At 39.2% G+C, this 18,756-nt stretch overlaps 1 protein-coding gene across 1 annotated transcript in view; it reads left to right on the top strand.

Moving 5' to 3' along the window:
• Nucleotides 1–1,645: 1,645 nt before the first annotated feature.
• Nucleotides 1,646–18,756, top strand: part of LOC136709993 (SH2 domain-containing adapter protein F-like) — a 52,974-nt gene continuing 35,863 nt past the window's right edge. The window contains exons 1-3 of the mRNA XM_066685598.1: nt 1,646–1,784; nt 4,966–4,992; nt 14,801–15,016. Of these exons, the coding sequence (XP_066541695.1) occupies nt 1,646–1,784; nt 4,966–4,992; nt 14,801–15,016 (382 nt within the window). The remainder of the gene's footprint in view (nt 1,785–4,965; nt 4,993–14,800; nt 15,017–18,756) is intronic.

Below are 18,756 nucleotides of genomic sequence, written 5' to 3'. Positions count from 1 at the left end.
ACTAAATGCTATATGTTGTAGCTGAGATATTTGTTTACTCCTTTATGTTTTATAATGCTAGATGCCGACTGTGCTAAAATAGCTATGCCACAGTAATGGTGTGTTTAAGTGAGCCCTTTGGGGTTTTCCCTAGGCCATTAAACCCAGAGGCCTGTCATTAGAAAGCTGAGTCTGCTCGGGTGGAGGGGAGGCTGGAGAGAGTGGTGTTGAAATGGAGAAAAAAAGTGCGAGAAGCTTGTAGATGCTCCTTTAATGAGTCTGGTGGTGTTTTTCCTGTCTTTCCTGGTAGTGCTGAGCATTATTAATTTCAATTACAGTTTACATTTCAATTTACAATAACTAACTTATTAGTGCTGCAAAGAACAAAGCCAGCAGTAATGAACAAATCTTTCAGAAATTGTATCCCTGTATTTTGATGTTTTGGACCATAATATGAACATGCTCCCTTCCATTTACCCTTTGTCCGTAGTTTGCAACAGACCTTACTTTTTATTAGACGTTAATGAAAATAAGCATTTTATCCAGTTGTGTAAGTAATGTTTATTTATAGAGCAACTGACTTTGCCCAAATGCTTTACAGTGTAGAAAGATAATAAAAATATCGATATGGATGGATGGGGAAAATGTCAGTGGTATTATTATTATTATAATATTAATAAAAATAAACTCAACATAGGAAAGAAACCAGAATAAAACTAAAAGGAGAATGTAAACTGATAGGTTTGAATTGGTGCCCACTTGTTGGGATCATATTACAGAGTTATATATATACTGTTCAGTTCTATAATGATATATGATGTGCTTGCCTGAGTAAGTAAAATAGCTCCAGTCTGGTGCAAGGAGAAAAGCATTGCACACTGCACTACACCAACAGTATCATTGTAGGGCATACTTATATACACCATGTTATATTTTGACTGGTCTGTGTTGTACTGTCTTCTCTTAACCCAATGCCAAATGAGCCGTGCAGTAAGTAAACAGTTACATTTCCAGAAAATATTCCATTAAAATACATACTTTTCTGTTTAATCAATGTATGATGTAAATAAAAATATTTGTAAATTAAAAATAGTGATTTACCAGTACACACTCCTCTAGAGGCAGAGTGGCCTATACGGAGGCTTATTCTCTCCTACATATCTTCAGTGCTTTCCCTCCTCTTGAGCAACAGGGAGACGGAGGATTATCAGATTACTGGTTAATAAGCAAACAAGCCATTTCATTCGTGAGGGGAGGGAAAAAGGCTTTATCAGTGCACGCCAAACACTGTGGATGAACTGAGCGTGATTTATTCTGCACTGACAAATCTGAGCGCTGAGCTACCTATAGATGCACTTTTGACCTCTGTCTCACTGTGCTTTTCTGTTTGTGCAGCTACGCCTTTGTTTTCAGATCAGAATCTGGTGAGTTTGGTTTCTGTCATATACCCATGGCCTCGTCTTTTTTTTCCTGTGGAAAGCATGGATAGATAGAGGGCTTTTGTCCTCTGGGGGAGGCTGAGGTGGAAGGGTAGGGCATTTGTATGTCTGTGTGTGAGAGAGAGGGCGAATAAGAGAGATAGCGTACAGGAGAGTGTGTGTGTGTTTGTATTAGCCTGTCACTGCTGGCCTGTCAGCTGTAATGGGCTGTTGACCCCCCAGCAGGGATGAGGGTTGAGTGGTCATTCATCAGCAGCATGTTCACTGTCCTCATGGTCTCCTGCTGTGGGCCCAGATCACCAGGCATGATTAACCAGCTCTTCTCTTCTCTTCTCTTCTCTTCTCTTCTCTTCTCTTCCTCGTTATGTAAGGCCTGAACTCTGGATGCCCTCAGATTAAGCTACTGTCAGTTTTATCATCTGTGTGAAACAATGAGGACAGAAGACGACTTGTGAAGCAAGGGAGAGAACCAGATCAAAAGAGCTCCATGAGCTCCAAGGCTGCTGCTGAAATGGTGTGAAGGCTGTCATTAGTCTCAGCACTGCTGCCTGTAAAGCCCTCCTTCACTTCTCTCAACAGAATTGTCTGAACAGCCTCCAGTACAGAGGAACAATCCTCAGCTTCTCAGCTTTAGTTTCTATTCAAGGCTCAGAATTTGCAAATGCGCTGTATCGCATCTCAACCAACCTTTCCTTACATAACATGAGCATCTGAATGGCAATGTTCTGCCCTCAAATTGATCTCTGCTTTTTTGAGGTCACAGATTTAAGACAAAAATCCCATTCAGACAGTTTTGAGTAAGTGATTAGTATTAATAATCAATGTTTCTAGTTACATGTCCATAGAAATCCTGTAAACATCCTTAAAATTGATAGTTAAAGCAGAAAGCTCACCAGCTTCAGATGTTTTAATATTCCTAGCTAGCAAGTTTATAAGTCCAAACTGTCATTCCCTCTCTAGCTGCTATAGTACGGCAGAGTTCTAGCAATACATTTATTTTAGGAAGCGACAAGTCATAAAAAGTGACTTAAGATTGTCTGGGCATGTTTGAGTCAACTTATTTTTTTGTCTCCTGTGTGTATCATGTTCAACGTGTGCAAACAAAAAGCTTAGAAATAAGCATTTAATATATAGTCCCTTTTCAAACAAAACCTTGTCGTTTTAGTATCACAGCGGAGCCTGAATAAAATGTACTCCTAAAAGTTTTGTATTAAAAGCAGTAGTGTTGTGCTAGTCTGGTAAGTTCACCTCGTGTTGGCATGGGTTTCCTCCGGGTACTCCGGTTTCCTCCCATGGTCCAAAAACAGTAGGTGGTAGGTGGATTGGCGACTCAAGTGTCCATAGGTGTGAGTGTGTGTTGCCCTGTGAAGGACTGGCGCCCCCTCCACTGTGAGTTCCCACATTGTGCCCTGTGATTCCGGGTAGGCTCCGGACCCACCGAGACCCTGAACTGGATAAGCGGTTACAGACAATAAATGATGAATGAATGAGTGTTGTGCTACATTTTCCTAGTAGTAGTTAGCAGTCATAGTAGCAATGTTAGCATTCCTTAAAGGCTAAGCATCACTTAATGGACCTCCATGAATATTTCACATTATTGTAGTTACTGACGTATATAAGTATGAATTAAAATGAAAATAGCATCTTAATTTGCTTTAAAACTGACAATTTTATTAAATTGACGGAAAAACCCGAGCTCGCTACGGAAATTCTTGAACGCAACCGTGACGTCACTGGTGGACAACAGCTGAACAACGCCGTGGTAAAACACCGTTATGACTGACTGTTATGACAGTATCTAGCTAAATAACCAACATTATTCATGACAATAGCCTAGCAATAAGCTAAACTCAAATGTAGAGGTACCGTTATTCTTGTAAATGTGATCGAAGTCGAACTCGAATTCATCCGACACTATAAACCTCCGTAATGCAGCTACGTAGCCGAGTATAATCTGAGACACCGAGTTTAGCGAGTCAAGCTAACGTTAACTAACACCAACTAAAACAGGCGAAGTGAGTGTCCTTACCCTGTTTACCTCCATGTTACGGAGGCTCTTGAACACCTTTTGTTGGTTTCCTTACATGCCCATATTGTTGGAAAAGCACCATCTACGTCACAGGCAAGACGCCTATAAGAGTTTCCGAACACCGTTGGGGGGCGCGGGAGGGGGGGGGGGGGGGTCTTTTAAACCTTATTCCTTGAATTAGTAAGAAATAACATGTATTCTGACTATCAATAAACACAAGTTAGGAATTCAAATTCCACTGTATTGATTTGTTTGACACTTTCATAGAGCTGGTGCTTAGCCTTTAAAGCTTTTCTGACCTAACAAAATTAGTTACAAAAAAGGCCAAAACATAGGTAATTATAAAATGTGTGCTAAGTTTAGCTCTATTTAATTTTGTCCTTGGTGTATTGGGATTTTAATGGATTTTTGTCTCTTTTCTTGCATCTTCCCACTCTCTTATGGCCTGTCATGAGAGAGGTGATGCATGCGGGTGCATCCCTGTCTTGTCGGCGTCTCTCATTAATCTTCCATTAATGAGCCTTCACTCAGGTTCTAACGAGCTGTAATTGCCTCTGTGCTGTAGCTGGAATCAATGCATCCGCTGGAGCAGTGACCAATGATTGGTCAGCCATTTGCGTGACACGTTTGGTCAATCAAAGTCGTGCTGTGTCGTCTGCCTTACAGCTAAAACACACATCTCTGCAAATGACTCCTTTTCTGTTCTTTTCTAGGCAAAACATTATAGAGCTATTTATAGTGTTTTTTTGAAGTATTTTCTTTGATTTTAGCTGCAGATATCACACACCGTAGTGTTTGTTTTCCTCATTAGGCAGATAACTAGAAGTCTGACTCTGTTAGCATGCCACATATATTGTAAGACGCCTACTGAAAACACTGCTCTGTTAACATTGAGGAAGGTGTTTCATTTCATTTTTCCTTTTGAGTTTGTTTGCTCTTGTGGTAGACCCCTTATTTTAGCGTAAGTGTCCAGATTTTATTTATGGCTTTAACTCCTTTAACTTACTCACACTTAACAAGATTTTTTTTAACATTGCCTTGCCTTTAACTTTACCTAAGTTTGCACTTTACTGTAGCACTAATCATAAACCAAAAACCATGTGTGTTCTACTAAATCTAGCCCTAACATTATAGGGAATCAATGATTTCCTCTCTCTCTTTCTCTCACTCTCTCTCTCTCGCTCTCGCTCTTATTCTCTCGCTGTCTGAGAATGTGATTGAATCAATACACATGTCAGTGTTTGAGGAGTAGAGACACTTTAGCACTTCTTTTGCCTGTGGCACTGCCTCGACTGTTGCTCATACAGTGTTCAAAAATATTGGCAGCCTGTGGTTCCAGACAGTTCTCACAGGTTTTAGCCAAATTGTCTCTCTCTGTGCCTACACTATACCTAACACACACACACACACACACACACACACACACACACACAGTTTCTGAATTCCTTTTGCAGCTGTTGGGTTTTTGCTCACACTCTTGCATATGTCCTCATAAATGCCTCTGTGTCTCTTTCACAGTATTCAGCTCAGCCAGCCATTACCGAAGTGAGTTTCCCCAAATGAGCACGCGCACACAGACACACACAAACACACACACCCTGGTGGTTTACATCTGTGAGTGTGTCTGGTTGCTTCCCGCCTCCCTGCACACAGTCCCTGGTTTACAGAGAGAGACCCACACCACAAAGAAGCTCAGCCAGACCCAATATTCCAAAATACACTCCACTTGAGGCCATGGACACTCAGCCTGCTTCACAGGCCTGGTACTACTGCCAAAGAGAAAAGCAGGGTTCGGAGAATGTGTGTGTGTGTGGGTGTGTGTGGAGTTGGGGCACTTTCCCGCATTCGCACATGCACAGTAACTCAGAAATATTCAGTTTACACTGAGCTCACCCGGAGGACCAATATGTGTGAACACAAACACGCACAACATTTGTCCCAGACTTTACACAGACTTTATCCCACTAGTGCCCTGATAAAGACTCTGAGTCAGGGCATGTGTGGATAAAGACAGCAATGTGTCCATGTCTCCACACGCTGCACCAGCACAACCCTAAGCCTAAAGCATGTGGAGCATTTCCCTCTGCAAGACAAATAAGAAAAATGTTTACAAATTCTTTTAATGGTTTGCCTGGTTACATTAAAGGCTATATATATAAACTAGCACTGTTCTAAATGGTGAATGAAAGGGAGGACAGAGCTACCCACACATTAAATCACTGACAGGTCAAGATTAAAAATACAATTTACAAATAATAATGCCAGGACTGTCCATAAATATTCAAGGTATTTATTTATTTATTTATTTATTTAAAATAGATTTGTTTATTTATCAATGTTAAAGACAGAATCTTGCTTTCAGCCTGTGCCTAGTATGGGTGGGTGACTGTTTTTGTGCCTCGGTGTTAGCTGGATGTGTGAGTGTTGCCACCACTGAGGCTGGTGCAGTGCTGGGTGGCCGCTGGGAGAGGAGGATGGCTCAGTGTGCTTCAGCTGCAAGAATGAGATAAAACAGATGTGCCACAGACAAACAGACAGACAGACAAGGTAGACAGTTGCGAGGGGACACACACATGGTGGCAAGCTGACAGATTATTTCACAGGAGGTACAGGGTGGGGTTTAGTTATGACTACCTGGGGTATTAGAGATTAGAGGTGAGAGATTTCTAAGAACCATTTGTTGGTTTGTGTTTTGTTGAGCGTATTGCTCCATTCATAGGTTATAACAGGTGATTTAAAAACATAATTAAGTTCAATTGTAATATATGTAATAGTAAAATTCACTGAAGCACACACACACACACACACACACATATACACAAAGAGCACACTGATATCCAAGGACACTGGACCTTGTCATCCAATAGCCATTCAGCTCTGCCCCCAGCATAATGGTGCTCTTAAGAAAATGGATTTTTGTGTGTGTCATCTGCAGCGATGAGTTAAACTCTTGCCTTTTGTTGGTCTGTCCTTCAGCTTCAAAATGTCCAGTTTTGGACATTTGTGACGGCTTTATCAGCCCATTAATATTGATGCCACTTTGAGAGACTGTGTTCATTCTGTGGCCAGCCACTGTCCAGAGAATCTTTAGTGAACAAAAGAGAGAGAAACACACATACACTTGATACTCACACACTGCCTCCTATACACACACCCACACACACACACACTCTCTTTCTCACACACACACACACACACACACACAGGTGCTCAGAAGCAGATCAGTATTGTGTGTGAAGGTACAGGTCAGAAAGCACGCAAGCCACAGAGAATGACACACAATAATGGAGGAGCTCTGGCTCTGGCAGATAGCAGCTGCTCCAGCGAAGGGTCCTTTCCTGAACCTCCTGCTGTTCTTCCAGCCAAGCAGATAGTGACACACACACACACACACACACACACACACACACACACCCCTTTCTATATTAAAGGGTGAATTGGAATTGGAAATTGGCCCTGTAAGTTGTTTGCTGGTCAGTTGCATGTTGATGGTTTGCTCACACATTTTAGAGTTAATACAGGGTATAGACTTTATTCTGGGTGTGGCATTGTCTCTAGGTGTTGTATCTCAGTATGGGGAAAACAGGACCGTGAGCGGGAAAAAGAAGAAATCAGGGAGAGAGTCAGAATGTTGTTTGAAGAACAGCTGGTTTAGACAAGCAAACATTAATAATGGCAAGAATATTGGCAGATCATAGAATGCTACAAAAACTCAAAATGGTTCTCAGTTACAGAGGAAATGAAACACTGACAGACAATAAGAGATAAAATCAGCTTTAGTAGTGTTTTTAAAGGTTAGTATTGTTTGTTTCTGCCACCAGATATCACAAAAGTTCCAATTATAAGTATAGTTTCCAGTTTTGTTTTTTTTCCCCCACTTCACCTCAGTAATACAGCAGTGACATTCCTATGCCTAGACACGGAAATGCAACTGGTGCACCACTGAAATGGGAACAGGAATTCTATTAAGAGGCTTGTGTGACAGACTTGTTGGCTGCTGCACTGTTAGATTTCATTTTGGTTCATGAATACATTATAGCAAATAACTTACTTTCAAATTCAAAAATGAAATGTCAGTGGATCAAGGATACATTTATTTTTGCCATCACTGAGATTCTAGCCTACATCTGAATGAATCTCTCACTGTTGTTCAGTGTGAAGATGAGCAGAAGCTTCCTTTAGGATGTGTGAAGTCTTAGCAAACTGCTGCTAATGTAATGTCATAGACCAGCTGGAAATTTTTAGGACACCACTGCGGGTCAGATGAGCTGGCAGATACATACAACTGGCCTGCACTGGTCTAAAACTACAGGGAATTACACTTGTTTCATTTTTTTTTATTAAAATGATTGTTCCCAAACACAAAACAACACAGTTTTATGCTGGTCATCAGTAAATGTAGCGCTGTAAAGATTTAAATGTGGGCACCGATTGCTACTGGATGCAACAATTTGCCACGCTTGAGCCCCAGGATCACTATCCTAATAATGTCAAAAATATTGACAAGTGAAGCGTGTGCCAGCATGACACAAGATTGCAAAACAGTGGTGAACCTCATGAACATGAAGAAGTACAGAGCCAAATTACTGTGAATTTCCAACTATGTTTAAAATTGCTCTGTTTCCCTGGTATAGTTACTACCCCTTATTATTGGATTTCTTTCATTTAAGAAACAATATGTTTATAATAAATCATTATTATGCCTTTTAATTAATGATGAAATTAAAATACTGGAAAAATAAAAAAATACTAAAAACATTTAAAAAACCAATGGTCAGAAGGAGTGTAATAAAATATTACAAACCCATTTCCAGAATAGGTGGTTTGTAGAATAGGTAGAATAAGTCTCCTCAGGACTTATTTAACTGACAGAAGCATGGGGAAACGCAAGGGAAAAGTTGGGACAGATGCTTGTTTACCATTTTTTTGCATCACATTTTCTTCAAATCTGTTTAATCATTTGGGAACTGAGGATGCTAATTGTTAAAAACTTTGCAAGTGGGATTTTTGTGCGTTCCTGCTTAATTTAAGCTCCTCAACAGTCTGTGGTTTCTGTTGCCTGAATAGTCCCTTCATGATGTGCCATAAGAGACAGATCTGGACTGCAGGCAGGTCAGTCAAGCGCACTGGTTCCCTGTCTACAAGGCCATGCTGTAGCACACAGAGAAAGAGGCCTTGCTGAAATAACTATGGATTTCCCAGAATAAAACCTCATCTTGACTGCAGCATATGTCTCTCTAACAACCTAATGTTCACTTCCACATCAATGGAAAGTTCTCACATATGCAAGTCACCCACTCTCTGGTCATTGATGCACCCCATACTCTGAGAGATATTAGTTTCTCTAATACCCTATCACTGATAACAGTAGGGATGGTCCTACCGTTATATACACAATATATACTTATTTAAATAAGATACGGATACTAAATTACTATATAATTACAATATGCTTTTGGCATAGCTGACAATCACTATGAATTAAATAAGGTTGGAAAGAAAAAGCCTTTAACTAATGTTTATGCTGACTGCCACGGTATGTGTCATGCCACTAAATGGTGAAAATGTAAACAGATAAACAGTGTTTAGTGCTGTACCATTGATCCGTAGTGTTATAGCATGCAAACACTGTTTTCTGGAATGGATCTCCAAAGCACCTTATTCTTGGCCAGTATCCAGCATCTTTTTATGGTCAACAGGTATCAAATAAAACTGTTATCTCCTCTGGAACTATCACAATGAGATAATCGTCGTATTAAACCCCATACCTCAATGATTGATGACTAAAGCCCTAAAAATGGCTTTGACTGATGTGAAAAGCCTTTGTGAACTTTGAGAGGAAAAAAGAGGGGATTGTCTTCTTTATTATTTTTCTAGTCGCGTTAGGTTAATCACATCTAATCCAGGCCTGGCAGAGTGCAGATCCCTCTATAGAGCAGGAATAGAGTGAGCCCTGCCAAGCGCTTAATATGAGCAAATCCTCTCTGGGCTAAGGGGCCAGCAGCGAGTGGTGGGCTGCAAGAGCAGATATGTTTGAGTTCCCCTGCCACAGGGTCCCGCCCTTACTTCCCCCCAAGAAAAAAAGAAAGAGAGCTTCAGAGAGAGAGAGAGAGAGGGGAAGGTTTCAAGGCTCAGCCTTCAGTAAAGCATTTCAAAGGTAGAATAAGGTGAAAGTGTAGACGACCTGCCGGACTGTCAATGAGGGCTTTGGCCTTGGATACAGTGCCGTCAATCACTCTTCCTCCTAAAAGCCTTTTTCACTTGTAGGCTCTTGTTTAATGCTTGAATATTGTTTCTAAATACAACCTAAAAACTGAAATTAATTGTCATGTATGGTATTTGGAGGACCTTATCTAAAGCTAAACAATTTTTTTAATCATGTTACAGAGGTTACCCAAGAAGGTTACTTAAACTCTAATAGTTCAGGATTAGTTTTGCGTGTTGAACTGGCCTAACGCCATTTAACCACAGGATGTAATATTTATGATTGTCACTGGTGAATTGTAAGAAAATCGTGGTGGTACCCTCAATGGTGCATACCCTGTACATGGATGGATTCTCCTCTCCTTGAAGAGATTGTAATGTACCTTTAAGGAACACAACTGGACTTTTCAAACCACTGTTGCACCTTTAAAGGCACATTAACACTGTGTGTTCCATTAGTGACCAATTGTGTACCTTTACATACCTTTCTTCTGAGAGTGTGCCGGAGTGTTTAGACTGCCACTACTGTTCCAAGAACAGCCCACAAACCAAAAACATCCAGCCATTGACCACAACTTGTAGTCCTTCATAACAGATAATGGGCAAGATAATGGCAACAAACATCACTCGTAATCCTACAAACAGTTATTATAGACCGTTTAATGTTAGTCTTTAATGAGTAGGATCCACAAACATATGATGTGCCAGAGCTTTCCTTCCTTTGAGTAATGATTAAAGCTGTATTTTGGAGCGGAGTGTGATGTATTGCTTATTGCCGGGCATTAGCCATGTACTTGAACATCTCTGATTTGAGACATCACTAAATGCCTCTGTTCTTGAAAAAACCCTTTCATTTCTTTTTTTTTTTACTTGAAATATGACAGAATATTCACCCACGTGTAAATTTGCATAGGATTAATATAACCTGGGGTTTCACAGTAGGTAACAGGCTCCAGAATCGTTCCTGAAACGGGAAAATGCAGTAACAAAAAATGACTGACAATGTGTATTTGGACAGGACTGAAATCACAGAGATACTTTAGTATTAAATACATTACTTCATTTCCACAGGTAAAATTAATACTTTCTAAATAGGGCTTAACTGGTATTTTGTGTTTTAGGTCAAAATTTTCCCTTGCAAGTGAATGATTTGTTGTAATCATAAAGTCCAAATACAGAAATTTACAGTTACATTTTTTAAATTGTGTATGTTTTGTGTAATAGACCCTAACACCTCCATACCTGCAACTTCTTAAAGCCTGCTGTGGTATTTTCACATTATGCAATGGTATTACCAGCCTTTCCCTTCTACTTGGCCAAACACACTCACACATTGCAGTTGTCTGATGGTTATGGTTAAGTTCAGTGTAGGACTAGACACAGTCTAGAGACCAGGACACTAAAAATCCACCAGGGTGTGTTCAGACCACCCAGTTTTTTCTGCTCTCCTTAAAATCTATGGAGTTGAGAGTATATTCATGGTGGGTGAGTACGCTGTGTTATGTGACCCCCTTCTCTACTGCAGACGTGAGAGGTCAGAGTTTGCATGCCCTCCATAGCAGGGCGACAGGTTGCAGTTCCGCTATAGCCCTATAATTTCTGGTACGTGCCAGATGTACACACACACACTCCTGTCTAGAAGCACAGGAACATGTCTGAGCATGGGGACGGATGGAAGGGGTAAGGGAGTTGTGCGGGTGTGAAAGTGAATAAGAGTAATGATGTTTTTTGTGACAGGATGCAGGTCAGTGTGTTAGAGTTATGTTCTTAATGACCCCCTCTCATTCCGGTTTTGTGTGTCGGTTGATCGTGCTGGTTTTCAAATTCCCAACTAATGCAGATCACATCTGCATTAAGGGAAACTGGCTTTTGTAAAAAAACAAGTGCTTAATGTAGAATGTGAACATGTTTAAAGTTTCAGAATGGATCATGCTTTTGGAGTGATATACAATGGCGCCGGTTGAGGTCTTTATACTTTATGAATGTATTATTATTATTATTACAGCTGTATTAGGTTTGTATCTAGCATCTTATAACACAAACATGAAAGAAGAAATTATAACCTAACAACAGGGGGGGAGGATATTTATGCCATTTAATTCTGAAATTATGCAGTTACTATGTAGTGATGAATAAATTACTTATAACTACTGAGTAACTAATATTACTCCCTCTTGTTCTCCTGTGTAGTTGTGTTGTCCAGGGCTGTAGTAGTGTGCATGTGTTGGCACAATAAAGATGTATTAGATCTCATTCTCTCACCTTCCTTTTCTCCCTCCCTATTTCTCTTGCTCTCTCTTCTTCCCTCCCTCTCTCACACTCCCACCTTAAGCAGTGTGAGCTGAGAATGCTTATCCCTTCCATGATCTTATATCACCTGAGCTGTTAAAGGAAAGCTTTAAAGGCGAGAGACGTTGGCATATTTAAAGATCTTTCTTTCCCCTAAAACCACCCACCCCCCACCCCCGGCCCTGCTAGCTCCATTAGTCTCTGCACTTTTCTCATTTTTCCGCAAGAGCTCCCTAGGGCTGAGAGGCAATTATGCAGTTGTATGGTGTTATATTTCATTCCAGAAGCATTTGCTGTGTTAGGCCACGCTGAGTGGACTGGACCGCTAACAACTTCATGCCATACCATAGATAGAGAGAAAAGCAGGGTAACAACTCCTGATGAGGATGAAGGGAATGAGGGAGTGAAGGAATTAATGCATGAAATGGAAGGATGATAGTGATTCTGAAACCACACTAATTCATTTTCCAGGTCAGTTGAAGAGTTTTCCCAAAATGTCTTCCTTGGCACATTGTATCACTCGCCACTTGTTTGTTAAGTTGTGATAGTTGCCCAATATTGGGCTTTTGGTGTGTGGGTGTGTGTGTCTGTTTACATGCATGCACTGCCCACAGGGACTCCTGGAGGGCAGTGGGGAAACTGCAGTATGGAGACAGATGGCTGCAGGCCTCAACTAACCTACACTGCATTATGTCTCAGAGAGTGCAGGAACAATTTATTAATAATACACACACACACACATACATATATATGTATGTGTGTGTGTGTGTGTGTGTGTGTATGTGTGTGTGTCCTAACTTATAACCTGATACGTAGGATGTGTAGTGTAGCAGTGGGATGTGTTAAAGCAGATAATTTAATTACTGTACTTGGATCTATTAAGCTGACTGGTATATGATTGGCGTCTGATTCTGATTTAGATGTCTTTACTGTAGTATTGACTGATTTGATTATTTTCAAAGTTTTTTACAATATATGAACCATTCCTAGCACCTATCTAGTCCCCTTTGAAAATAAGTCTGCTTTTAATTAAGCACAGAGCAACATAGAACAACAGATAATTAAGGAATAAATATGATTGCTGTCAGAATTTGCATGTGTATTAAGTAAACATCCCAAATCCTCAGTATACTTAGTGATACCAGACAAAAATATGTTTAAGGTGATTATCTCTGCCAGAAATACTGATATGTGTTGAAATATTCATGATTACATGACAAAATATGCCACAACACAGGTATTAATGAGGTGGCTTTGGGGGGGTGGAGTATGGTACATTTATATTAAAATTCCTTTGATATTACCATAGCAAATGAAATCAAACTGTCTATAATTTCTCTTAAAATTATTGTTATTTGCCAAAGTAGCAATGAAAAATTTAATATATATATATATATATATATATATATATATAATATCACGTGTGATATTGGCCAGATTGTGTGTCATAAAGAGGAGACAGCAGGAAAGCTCATCTGATCTAATAAGGTGTGGGCAATCATATTTTTTTATTTCAATAACCCATACATGTGCACAATGGCCTTTCTCCTTGTCCACCAGCTACCATGTAAAGACCAACATGTTCAACTGTTGTGTACAGCCTCAGCACAGTTAACGAGTGTGTTGAGTCTCTGTATGTTTCTCGCTAGCTTGGTCTCTAAGGCTTTGAAGGAAGCAGCTGGAGCTTTTCTGCTGGAGCTTCTGCTCCCATCACAGCAGGCTTCACTATCAAAAACAATTAGCTCACTAAGAGCCTGTTTTAGGCTACATGTTCTGAAGCATGAGAAGTGAGTCAACCCTCAGGCTTACAGGAAGACCGCAGAGACTTCAGTGCAGCTGGTATAGACTTTACACACAGCTGAAGGTTTCTGCATTACAGACACATTGATCTCAGACTGAATCAGGTTTCCTTTTCAAACTAAATGCCTTCTTAAATGTTTAACTCTGCAAGAGGATACAGCATCAAAAGCCAATGAAGTGTACATCGCAAAATGTGATCTCACTCTCAGGTTTCACATTTATTAAAAGCAAAAATCAAATTACCCTACAGGTAGATTATTAGCCAAGATGTGTTTAGTGTCTGAAGTTTGCTTCTTTATTTTTGCACTGGAGCTAGAATCCTAAAGCAGCTAGTGAAATAAATGTGTTTAATAAAAATTTACAAATATTTATCATTATTATAAATCAATTATCATGTACATGCTTTTCTGCTATTTTTTTAAAACTCCTGTGCATCTGATCATGTAAGCAAATCTTTTATAATTTATTATATATATATATATATATATATATATCCTCTTTTAGACCTTCTTTCCTCAAGAAGCCCTTGCTGCTTGCCAGCCTGCCATTGTAAATAAGAATATGTTCTTAATGACTTGCCTGGTAAAATTAAAGGTTTTAATCTGTGATGACAGTGCTATAAATGGTAAGGAATCACATTATAAAGTCAACTTGTGATATCCTAACAACTGGACACATGTTGCAGCTAGAGTGATGAGTAAAGCATATAAAATGGCTGATATCACATCAGTAACTGATAATATCCATTACTTCTGAGATACGTTAGCCTCACAATGCTAATACAATAGCTTACACAAGACAAACGTAAAAAAAAAACACCTCTTAGCTAATTGGTAATGTTTAGTATAAGGGAATATTGTTTTATTATTATTGTTTTTGTTGTTGTTATTATTATTGTTATTATTTCAGTGACATTAGCTTTAGCTATGTAGGTGCAGTGCAAAATTACAGAAGCAAACTTTACACATAAAAAATGTTTTGGCTGTTCACATAGACTTTGTGTAAAGAGTGAATGATAAATATTAGAACCCTTTACTCAATCTGCCCATCTCTTCCACAGAGATTCGAGGAGGCAGAGGTCCGAAGGATGGTCCAGTCCGACAGTTGCCCCTCTATGACACTCCTTACGAGCCTGCGGAGAATGGTGGGGACTCTGACCCTGAGAGGGGGCGCTGTGGACGAGAAAGCAGGCTGCCCCAGGATGATGAAAGGCCACCAGAGGAGTATGACCAGCCCTGGGAGTGGAAGAAAGACCGTATATCCAAGGCCTTCGCAGGTATGGTACAGTGCTCATGTGTAAAGTCACAAGGTGCATCATTCATTCTGTTTTAATAAGGAATGTTAGCTCCAAAATGCTAAAGATAAAAATCAGTAAAGTTTGTGTTCAATTTTTGAAAAATAAAAAATCTAAATTTAACATTCAAAGAGAAAATCATATCTCAGCGTGTTTTATCTCTTTTACGTTCATTTACCCAGTAAGTCTTCAATCTATTTCTAATAATATTTCTGAATCAGAATCAGTTCATCAAATCGTTTAAGAACGTTAAAAGAAGTGAATTGTTGAGATCTAAGATTCATGTCTCCTGCAAGTGTCCTGTGGTCTTCCTTTAATATTTTATGTATTTGATTGTGAGACGTTGTGCCAATGTCCAAGCATTTTTCTTGTTATGCATGGATTGCATGTAGTTTGGTGGTCAGTACCGAAAACACTGGCCATTGTTGCTTTCTTGATGGTGATTGTCTGTTCACGCTTAAGCAGTGGAGAAACTCATTGCTTGAGGGCTGATGACCCCGAGGCTTTGATGCATTTCAGCACTTAATAGAATAGTTAAAGCAATCGATTGACTAATAGATTAGAGAGAGAGAGAGAGAGAGAGAGAGAGAGAGAGAGAGAGAGAGATTTAAGCTGATTTCTGAGGTAAGTTAGTGAACAATTTAGAGCAAAGTTCACAATGAATCTCAGACGCACTCTTCCAGTGGGTTTCTCCACAGCTGCTGTATGGAAAGATAGTTTAGAAGGTTTAAAACCTCGTTTAAAGGGGAGGTTTGAACAGTTTTTAATACTTCTGCATAATTACATGGTCAAATCATTTACGACGTTTGATTAAAACCTCACATTTCCTGATACGCAAGGTCGGATTGATACATTTTTATGTTACATGACACTTCTTTAATATTACTACTAGAATCACAATTTCTGTATTACTTAGAATTGGCTTAGATAGCATGGTAAACGTACAAGGTAACATGCTAACTGAAACACCACCGACACAAGATGAAGATTACATGATTACATGATGAAGATTCAATTCTATAAGAATGAATTTGAGCAACTGGTGAAAGAGAGCTAAAATGAAACTATTTCTCTGCTGTTTAAATTTGCAGCCTTTAATTTATTCTTAATGTTAGCTTAGTGAGCAGGCTTCAGATTGTATCAGGGCAACACTTTATTTATTTATTTATTTATTTATTTGTAGGTGCTCTGCTGACCCAAGCACAGACGATGAATATTCAAGTCAAAATGTGCTTAAGTGATACAAAGTAAAACCTTAAATTATTCTGTGGTGTTTGTAGCATGTGAGCTAGCTATAGCACATTCAACAGACTGCACCACAGTTCAAACTCAGTTCCAACAAATGTTCATCTTACACAAGTTTAGAAAAGAAGGTTTAGGCCTGTGACTAGGAAATTTCTGGCTTTATCCCTGGTTTTCCCCAAGTCATCCAAAGCCAGTCCAAGGAAACTCACTTGGTCTCAGTGTGTGTTAAGCTGTGCTAGGTCACTGTGTTAGCACTACTTAGAAAAAACTGGCATCAGAGATAGAGAATAAAAACTATTTTTGGAGACTGGGTAATCCCTCTTCACCAAACCTGGAAAAATGTGAATGGGTGGAAGGTGTTTACGTGTTTTTTCTGCAAAGTACTGTTCTATATCAAAACCCCTTGTATGATTGTGTTAACATATTAATGGGTGAATTATGCAGAATGTTTATGGGTTAGTAAACTTTCCCTTTAAAAAAGCTAGCCAGCCCGTGGCTGTGTTTTCAGCGGTAAATTCTGAGCAATTCTTTTCCAGCGCTAACTCTTCTGGCCTCCTGCAGTGGATTTTATTTTGTTTATGTCATGTTAATGCTTAACTGCTAATCAAGAGGTGGGGTTCAAGGGAAGGCAGTGTTTGTGCATCTGTCTGGTTCTGGGAGCACAGCAGGTGGTACTGGTGCTGGCTTTTGCTTTAAATTAGCTCTGAATGATGCAGGACCTCATGGCTAACTCGGCCATAACTAAACATGGCTGTTCAAGGACAAAACGCTTTCCTTTTAAAAATCAATCCATAAGAGGAAGCAAAAAAGGACCCCAATTAAAAGAAAAAAAAAACTTACCAAATCATACCCGTTTTTACTTTTGAAAGGTATTTCCTTTTTTTCTTCCTTTGTTTCCTGGAACAGCTCTGCTTTGTTATGACTGCATTAGCAGCAAAAGCACAGGCACAGGATCAGCGCGGAGAGATGACCTCAGCTCCAAATCCCTTGCAGGTACCAGCGGAGATGGCCTGTTTTTATTTTTTATGAATATGTATTTTTCCCTAATTTTCATAAAATAATATATATTTAGCAAGTTAAATCATCTTTAGTCTTGTCAATATATCAAACCTCCCTCTCATGATGAGATTGTTATATGGATAGAGGATCAGATTTATACATGGATGTATTTCATGTGATTTGACAAAAAAAAATGTAAAAATTGCAAGATAAAATCATTTAAAATGAATTGTACTGAAAGCAAGATTAATAATCTATCCATATTTATATAACAATCTCTTACTGAGACATACTAAGTATATTATAAAGTTATATTGACTAGATTTAAGATAATTGCTTGCCCTGCGAGATGCACTTCTGCAGTTGATTGGCATATTTAAGGGACCAGAACTTGCTACATCTAGTTGTATACTGTTTTATATAATGTTCCTACCTACCTCACACTGTGACAAATGAAATATTTCTTCGTAACTTCATACTCCTGATTTGACTGCTGTTTGACTCATGCAGATGTGGTTGGCTCCTCTGCACACTTTGATAATTAATTCTCTCCCTTCAAGAGGATCACATTAATTCTTGCTTTTGAAGAGAAAACACAAGCTCACGCCATCCCTCATGAAAAGCTTTGATATTTCCCACTTGTCTCTGTCTCCTTCCTTTTCATTTTACGTTTCCCTCACTCCATTCTCACTCTGTTTGACAGAGGAAAAGCCTTCCGCTCTGACATGGCTCATTATTTATTTTATTTTTTTTCCTGTCAGGAAGCGGAGATATAGCGTGTGTCACTGGAGCCTCTTTTTTAGTTCGAGACCTTACCATGAACCCACTCACTTTCACAATCGCGTCTTTAAAAGAGTTTAAACGAAACACTTGGGAACTTTAGCAAACTGCTGTAATCTGAAGACATCTGTTGCCTGTTCACAACAACACCTTCAGTGTTCAATTGCTTTATAGTTAATAAAAAAAAAGCCAACATTTAGAACTTTTGAATTACAGGGACATTTCACACTAAAATTTACTATAATTTTGGTATAATAATTAATTACCATATAAATTTACATTGTCACTTGCAAATAATTCTACATTGAAGACATTTAAATAACCTCTGAAAGTGCCTCAGTACTGCAATTTATGGGTGATAACCGTCACTACTATGATGGTGTAAATAAAGTGAAATATAGTAATCCCTCGCTACATCGCGGTTCATCTTTCGCGGATTCGCTACTTCACGGGTTTTTTCAAGGCGGCTTATGGCCGCTATATTGCCTAAAAATATGGTGGTGTAAATTAAAAGTATTTTTCAGACAATGCATGTTTTGATGCTTGAGGCATGGTTTTACGATAGCTGAAGGTAAGATTTAAATTTACTACTTTTTAAATACATTTACGACAAGGACCTGCATGCATGGTGTTGTAAGTCAAAACTGCTCTCAAAGAAAGCATGTTTTTCAGATTTAACAGGAATTTACGTTATCAGT

The sequence above is a fragment of the Hoplias malabaricus genome, chromosome 11, assembly GCF_029633855.1.
Source record: "Hoplias malabaricus isolate fHopMal1 chromosome 11, fHopMal1.hap1, whole genome shotgun sequence".
NCBI lineage: Eukaryota > Metazoa > Chordata > Actinopteri > Characiformes > Erythrinidae > Hoplias > Hoplias malabaricus.
Note: the sequence above shows the minus strand (reverse complement) of the source record. Positions and strands in the feature narration are given on the sequence as shown.